This window comes from Crocodylus porosus, unplaced genomic scaffold, assembly GCF_001723895.1.
Source record: "Crocodylus porosus isolate Cpor-Errol unplaced genomic scaffold, CroPor_comp1, whole genome shotgun sequence".
Lineage (NCBI taxonomy): Eukaryota > Metazoa > Chordata > Crocodylia > Crocodylidae > Crocodylus > Crocodylus porosus.
The window spans coordinates 52652266-52660558 of record NW_017728947.1 but is presented as its reverse complement, the minus strand read 5'-3'; the positions used below and the strand labels follow the sequence as shown (position 1 = coordinate 52660558).

The 8293-nt window shown below is 41.5% G+C and overlaps 1 protein-coding gene and 1 long non-coding RNA gene across 2 annotated transcripts in view; one reads left to right on the top strand and one right to left on the bottom strand.

Annotated features, from left to right (window-relative positions):
• Positions 1 to 8293, top strand: part of STARD9 (StAR related lipid transfer domain containing 9) — a 211932-nt gene that overhangs the window by 138734 nt on the left and 64905 nt on the right. Inside the window, exons 17-19 of the mRNA XM_019551344.1 lie at positions 5965 to 6016; positions 6914 to 7051; positions 7829 to 7911. Coding sequence (XP_019406889.1) covers positions 5965 to 6016; positions 6914 to 7051; positions 7829 to 7911 — 273 coding nt within the window. The remainder of the gene's footprint in view (positions 1 to 5964; positions 6017 to 6913; positions 7052 to 7828; positions 7912 to 8293) is intronic.
• The window catches only part of LOC109321056, a 25633-nt gene continuing 18141 nt past the window's right edge, over positions 802 to 8293 (bottom strand). The window contains exons 3-4 of the long non-coding RNA XR_002103947.1: positions 4608 to 4613; positions 802 to 907 (exon numbers count right to left, since the gene is read on the bottom strand). This is a non-coding gene — a long non-coding RNA (uncharacterized LOC109321056). The remainder of the gene's footprint in view (positions 908 to 4607; positions 4614 to 8293) is intronic.

Sequence of the window (8293 nt, the reverse complement as noted above, 5' to 3'; positions counted from 1 at the left end):
GGTTGTTGAGTGATAGTTTCCTGGTGAGGTGGGCTAATCCTGCTGGAAGAGCCTATTTAGTTACTTTGGACTTCTTCAAGTTTAGGTTTTGCCTAAGGCTGATATGGGGGTGGCACATTAAGAAAATCAATTATATCTTCTCCAGATTCATTTTCAGTTATTTGTGGATAAAGTTGTTTTGGTGCTGATAGTACTATTGATGGGGGGGCCCCCTTTTGGTGCACTTTTCTGTTTTAATCCCTTTATCTGAGATTTCAGTTTCTCTTGGGAGTCCTTAAGACTCTGAACGTGAGATTCTTGATGTCTTTTGAAAGCTTCTTCATACCAATCAAAAAATGTGTCCCACTGAGTCGATGGTATATTACTACCTCTTAACTCAGGGTCTCTGTGGAGATGAACAATTTTACTTAAATCAAATGTTCCCTCCAGGGGAAACTGCCGGCTAAAATCATCTCTGGTATACCAATTCCATTTGCCTAGAAACTTACAACTTTTATGGCCATAGTGTGTGTACATGTACAATGCTGGAGTCCCTTTTGGTGGAGCCAATATGTCTTTAGACTTTTCGCTCCCCATATCTTTAAACTCAATTCACACAGGCCTTTCATACAGGAATGGCTTATTCAGGGTGTCCAGTCAGGTTGTGATATTTGCTAGTGGCACAGAAATGCTGTGGCTAATGTCCAAAAACAAGACTCCACTGCAATAACAGCACACCATGCAGTTACTCACGGTTAGACACGGCTTATTTATGAGGGTGGGGGAAGGGTAAACCTGTCCACTGGGTCACGAGGTTCCTGTTGGGCCACCCTTGCATTCAAAACTGCCCTTCTGGACAGCCTTGGGGCAGCTGAACCCAACCTTAGTCTCAGACCTGGCCAGTGGCTCATATTTTTCAATTCATACTCTCAATTTACACAAGGGAATTTCTGCGTTGAGGCACAAAGTTCAAGAGCATCTCTTTAGTCTTAGCCTTGGTCAATGCTTATCATGGAAAACACTCGCACTCCAGGAGTTTCCACCTTGCACCCTTGCTTTTGAAGAGCACACAGAAGAAATATGTTGTCTTCAAGGCGGCTGCACAAGGTTTCCACTCCTGGCCTCAGAGAGACCTCATAGTTCTTTACAGAACTTAATTCACATGGGGAAATACTTTCACTGACAACAGCAACACAGAGTCTTTAACCTTAACTCTCTACTCACAGTTACTACTTACACAGTGGATCTGACAGTTCTGGCAGAAGAAAAAAGTTCGGATAGAGTGAGCCTCAAGTAGTAAATCAGGAAGAGACAGAGACAGCCTCTCACTGAAAAGCCCCGATAGAGATTTCAAAAGGTCTCTTACCTTGGTTTGGTGCCAGGGCTTCAATGAAGAGATGTCTGTGTCCCAACTGATAACTCCGGGCATCTCTATCCAAGTCACGGCACCAAATTATGGACAAAATCAAACTTCGCGTTGTGGTAGAATCAGAACTGACAAAGCCAGCTTTTCTTTATTTAGGGCTATACTGTGATCACAGGGAGGATTTCATACAGCAAGGGGAATCGCCCACTTGTCTGTTTCAAAGGAATCCTCTCCCTCTCTAAGTTTTCAAGCATTTTTATACTTAAGACAGATAAAGAGAAAAAAAATATGACCTTGGAGAAACTAAAACAAGTTTACTTAATTGGACATCTGTGCACAGGGTAATAAGATATGCAGGATGCCTTATTTTAAAACATGTAACTGAAATAAGCAGTATCAGCTCTTCTGGTCTTTGTCTGTTTTTCTAGTCAAGTAGGCCAGAAGCCCGACTAAATTTATTACCACAATAGGTACACACTGTTCAGGAAGAACAGGCAGGGGAGAAAAGGAGGAGGAGTTGTACTGTATGTAAAAGAGCCATGTGATTGCTCAGAGCTCCAATATGAAACTGGAGATAGGCCTCTTGAAAGTCTCTAGGCCAATGATCTGGGAGAGCTACAAAAGTGATGTTGTAGTGGGTGCGTGCTATAGACGAACTGAGGTAGATAAGGCTTTCCTCAGACAACATCCTGAGATCTAAAAGGGCAATACAGCAGTGCACAAACAATCCAGGAAAGGATTTTTGGAGAACAATTAGAGAGGCCAACTCGGGGCTGTGCTCTTCTTGACTTACTGCTTGCAAACAGGAAAGTTTTGGTGGGGGATGTAGAAGTGGATGGCAAGTTGAGCAACAGTGACTACAAGATAATTGAGTTCAGGACCCTGACAAAAGGGAGAAACAAAAGCAGTAGAGAATGGACCCTGGACTTCAGAAAAGCAACAAGAGGAACATCAGGGAAAGTACGGGTCCCATAATGGGGGAAGTGACAAGTGATGAGGAAAAGGCTGCAGTACTCGATGACTTTTTTTACCTCAGTCTTCACGGTAAGGTCAGCTGCCAGACTATTGTACTGGGGAGAAGGTGAGCAGTACTCAGTGGTGAAAGAACAGGTTAGAGGCTATTTAGAGAAACTGGATGTGTACAAGTCCATGGGGTCAGATGCAGTGCATCTGAGGGAGCTGACTGATGTGATTGCAGAGCCACTGTCCCTTATCTTTGAAAGCTTATGGTGATCAGGGGAGGTCCCGGACGATTGTAAAAGGGCAAATATAGTGCCTATCTTTAAGAAGGGGAAGGAGAAGGATCCAGGGAACTACAGTCAGCCTCACTTCAGTCCCCAGAAAAATCACGGAGCAAATCCTCAAAAAATCTATTTCTAAGTACTTGGATAAGAAGGTGATTAGGAACAGTTAGCATAAATTCACCAAGGGCAAGTCATGCCTGACCAACCTGATTCTCTTTTATGATGAGAACTGGCTCTGTGGATGTGGGGAAAGCAGTGGATGTGATATACGTTGAATTTAGCAAAGCTTTTGATATAGTCTCCCACAGCATTCTTGCAAGCAAGCTGAGGAAATATGCAGTTGGATGAATGGACTGTAAGATGAATAGAACACCAACTGGATTGTCGGGCTTAAAGGGTAGTAATCAATGAGTCAATGTCTAGCTGGCAGATGGTATCAAATGGAGTACCCCAGGGGCTGTTTTTGTTCAACATCTTCATCAATGCACTGGAAGATGGCACAGAGCACACCCTCAGCAAGTTTGCAGAGGACACCAAGCTGTGGGGAGTAGTAGATACATTGGAGGGTAGGGCTAGGATTCAGAGTGGCCTAGACAAATTGGAGGATTGGGTCAAAAGAAATCTCATGAGGTTCAACAAGGACAAGTGCAAAGTCCTGAACTTTGGAGAAAACAATCCCGTGCACTGCCACAGTCTGGGGACCAACTGGCTAAGCAGCAGCTCTGCAGAAAAGGACCTCGGAGTTAAAGTGGACAATAAGCTGGATGCAAGGCAGCAGTGTGCCCTTGTTGCCAAGAAGGCTAATAGATTACTGGGCTGCATTAGTAGGAGCATTGCCATCAAATCGAGGGAAGTAACGAGTCCACTCTATTCTACACTGGTGAGGGCACCTCTGAAGTACTGTACTCAGTTTTGGGCCTCCCACTATAGAAAGGATGTGGACAAGTTGGAGACAGTCAAGTGGAGAGCAACAAAAATGGTGAGGGGGATGGAGAACATGACTTATGAGGAGAGGCTGAGGGACCTGGGCTTGCTTAGTTTGGAGAACATAAGACTGAGGAGGGATTTGATAGCAATAGCTGCCTTTTAAATACCTGAAAGGTAGTTCCAAAGAGGATGGAGCTAGATTGTTCTCAGTGGTGACAGATGACAGAACAAGGAGCAATGGTCTTGAGTTGCAGCAAGGGAGGTTTAGGTTGGATATTAGGAAAAACCTCCTCATTAGGAGGGTGGTGAAGCACTGGAACAAGTTACTTAGAGAGATGGTGGAATCTCCATTCTTGAAGGTTTTTAAGGCCTGGTTTGACAGTGCTTTGGCTGGGATAATCTAGTTGGGGCCAGTCCTGCTTTAACCAAGGGGTTGGACTAGAGGACCTCCTGAAGTCCCTTCCAACCCTAATGTTCTGTGATTCTGAGAACCTCCTCCCAGTCCCACCGGCATTCTATCAGATACAAATACAGTACTCCACCTGCCTGCTCTCAAAGCCCGTACCTTGTGCTGAGGCAGTGCATGGGGGGGTGGGATTGGTATAAACCAACTGCCTGGCCCTGGCAGCTCAGCTGCCCCCAAGGCCTGGGTCCACCTGCACATGCCCAGCCCAGGGTCAGGGAGCTCAGGCACGCAACAGGGTCTTGGTTCTTGCTGTGCCTGCATGCGCACTGCAGTCGGGGCTTCTTGCACAGATGCAAAGGGAACAACTGCTGGAATCCCCCACCTCCCTCCCTCCCTGGCTGGCTAGGAACCCTGCTTCTCCTGGCTGTGCGCTGACCTGCCTCTAAGTACTGCCAATAGAATTGCAAGGACAAATGATTGACATGCATTTCCACCAATGAATTGAAAAGCAGGACTTTTTCTAGTCTGTTCCTAATTCAGGGATGGACAGAGGGCAAAGGGTTTAAAAACAGGACTGTCTGCTATAAAACAGGACCAATGGCTGCTTTAGGCTAGACAGGGCCCTGCTATGAGTGCTCCAGGTGCCAGATTGACCCGACTGGCAAGATCCGGCCCACATTTGCACCAGGCACTGCCCATCCAGCCTGGTGGACAAAAAAAAAAGTTGAGCACAACTGTCCTACATTCATATGTAAGGACCCTAGCTCCAAAAGATGGTGGTGACAGTCCCCTTTGATGCTAGGAAATCAGAAAGACATCCTTATAATTATATCTCATTTAATTAATTAACACTATAATAATATGGTAACCCTTAGGCTGCCTTTTCCTGACCTTATGGATTGCTGCTCTTCCCTGTTACAACTTAATTTTAAGCACAGTGAAAGTTATTTGGAGCAGGATTCTAATTGGCTTCTAATAGGAGCAAAGCAACCTTTAAATATGGTGTAAATAATCATTCTTTATTTTAGCACAATCTAGGCAAATGAATAATAGTAAGATCTGATTGCATTATAGTATTGAAATAAATTTGTTTTAGAATGTTTCATCAATTTACTGACTTAAAGATAACTATATGCAATAAATAAATATTGTACCCCTTCATACCTGAGAAATATCCTCTTTGTTGTCCCAAGGAAAAATTGAAATACTTTGATAAAAGCTGGGACATAAGCTGAGCGCCTTTATTTGTACTTTATTCATCAGGCTATTGATTGTGAACTTATGTTTAATTAACATTTCTTTTGGAACATAAGAATATTAGCTCTTTTCCACTGCTTACTCAAAAACTTGTTTTTAGTTTCAGTCCGTTGAGATTTTTTTACTTAGACATTTTTTATTTTCAAAATTTGGCACATTTGTTCAAAACTGGTTCAAACCGCTGGAAGTAATTATGCAAAAATATCTGCCTCAAACAACTTTAAAAAATCACTTCCAAGCTGGTTGCAGTTTCTGCTGAGATAACAACAGGAGGAGCAAGCATGGCAATAAGTGAGATAAGGAAGCAAACGTAAAAGTGGACAGTACAGATTAAGGCGTCATTAGCACGTAGCTAGTGGCTGTAGCCTGATCTACACCATTGGTGTCCCCAGGGCTGGATGAGTGGTACACGGCTGGGGCATGGGCCAGATCTGGAACATGAGACTCCATTATCTGGCCTGTGGGTCTGGAATTTGGTGGTGGCTGGTCCTTGCTGCTGGTCCTCCTGCCATCAAATGTCTGACCCCAGGGGCAGCCCCATGGGCTAGTTAATACAGTGCTGCACCCCACAGCTGGTCTGCAGGGCTCCCCATAGGTCCATAAATTTTGCAGCAGGACAAATAGCAGCGCTGCTCGCCACTGGGATGGATGACCCAGCTCCTCTAAATGACCATGGTTATGATATTTATTAAAATACTATGGCAGAATTATCAAGGCTGTGTTTTTCATTTTTAATAGGTTGCTTGTAATTTGCCTCATGTAAAAAAGTTATATTCCTGTTTTAGGAAGGAACAACCAAAATTGGAAGAATTGATTCTGACCAGGAGCAGGATATTGGTAAGACAGAGAGATAATAAATGATTTTATGTTGTGTTCAGTTAAAATCCTGTTGGTTTTACTTGTCTGTTTTAACAATCTAATAATAATATTTGCTTACCAGCAGTCTTTGTGTGAGAGGTTAAGCAGAAGGCAATACAAATTTATAGGCTTTTTATAACCTAAAGTTCTAGAGTTAACTTTTGATGACGCTTCAAGAAAACCATTAAGGTAATTGGGACCTATTTTGGGTTTTCTCATGGGAGTAAATTTACATTAGAGATTGAAAATTACTCTAATCAAGAGTCTCAAATTTGCTATATTCAGTGTTGTATTGGTGCCAGAAAAAGCTCTTGTGTGGTCTAATGTATGTGTTTCCAGACTGTCTGGCCGTGACATACTGGATCTTAATCACATCATTCTAATTATTCCCTTCCTCTCTGAGTTCATCTCTGGCATTAATTATAGTAGCAACAATTTGAAAAACTGCTAAAAGGTAGTAGAGATTGACAACTGCTTATACTTTAATTAGAAACAGCTTAGAATCTTGACTTTGGTTACCTTTTATGTTCTGACTCTACCAGTGAGAGAAATACAAGCTATAAAAATAATGTAATAACTGAAAAAGAACATCATAGTAATTTGCAGATCTGGTAGCTTTTAACTTTCAAAGGTTAGAAACATTTGGGAAGAACAGTACAAATACTGGCAGACTAGGAAGCTTTTCTAAGACCTTGTTTTGGGCTCTTAATCAGAGGGGAGATATTAGATCCTTACACTGTATGTGGTTCTTTGACCATAATACTGTGCATTTAGGTCACTTAAATACAGTGGGTTATTGTTTTAGACAGTGTAATGGGGATCAGAGTTTGAAATTAAACTTAAAATGATCAAGTAAAAAGAACCTACAATTTGTAGTTTTGCAGGGTCAGTGGATTGAAAGGGAACATTGCATTATCAGCAACAACTGTGGGATTGTGACACTGCAGCCAGTCCAGGGAGCACACTGCACAGTAAATGGTCAGGAAGTCACCAGTGCTTGCCGACTGTCACAAGGTGAGCTTTGCCATTCTTTTCTGAGGTGTTATTGCCAATGATATAAGTGTAACTGGACAAGAACAGTAAAACAGTATGAAAGTGAATATTGTAAATCCATTCCTTAGCATCCTGTTTCTATTTATTTAGAAATTAAATGTCAGAAATGTACAATTTTGTTGTGATTATAAGTTGACCTGCTTATAAGTCACCCCCATGTTTTCAGGTTCAATTTTAGGAAAGGTATTTTTTTTCCCTGGATAAGTCTGTCACTGGATATAAACATATTGAACTTCTATTGCTCTTAGAAAATCCCTCAAGAGAGTCAGATAATCAAGAAAAGGACCCAAAGGGTTAAATGTACAAAAAATACTGCAAGTACAGGAATCAAGACCGGAGTGTGAGGGGCAATTTTAGATGTAACCTGAGCACAACTTTGCTCTTTTCTTCGGAGGAAATGCTTAACTGAAAATGTGGAAGGGTTTGTCTTTGACTGTACAGTGTGGTTGAACTTACCTTGGACTACATTTTCTATTTTTGTGTATATTAATTACTGGAACTAAATTATTTCCTCTTCTTTAGCCCTTGTCTGTGGGATAAAGTTGTCTGTTATATTTTAGCAGTTGAATTAAAACAAATGTCTAATAATGGGTTTGCCATTTCCCTCCAATGTTGCAGTATAATGCTGGGAACAAAACTCACAAGGTCTGAAGAATTAAGCTGTAGGTCCCATGAGTGTGCATCAAATACCAGATGTTTGATGAATTGCACTTCTACAGTTTTTCTTTCTCTTTACAGGGGCTCTTGTTGTCCTGGGTAAAATTCATAAATTTAGATTCAACCACCCAGCAGAAGCTGCCATTTTACGACAAAGAAGATTAGTAAGTCACGAAAGTTTGCATTTTCCTTTCCTACATTTTTTTTTTTTCTCAGTTTTGCTTATTATTTCATTTTACAAGGAATTTGAAAATATAAACTTTCTTGACAGCCATTTATTCATGTCCCTCACTTTCCTCTTCTAATAGTCTATACCAGGGGTGAGCAATTATTTCAGCAGGAGGGCTGCTTAATGTGATTTCACGAACTGTTGTGGGCTGCACACACAATCTTTCAGATGTCATTTAAACAAATTATAGATAAAAAAACAAACTGACTAAAAATCAAATGTCTACTATAACATATTTTAATTTTATTTCAAAAAATATGTTTTGTCTTGATTTATATATTTTTGAGTAGTGATAGACAGAGAATTGCATAATAACT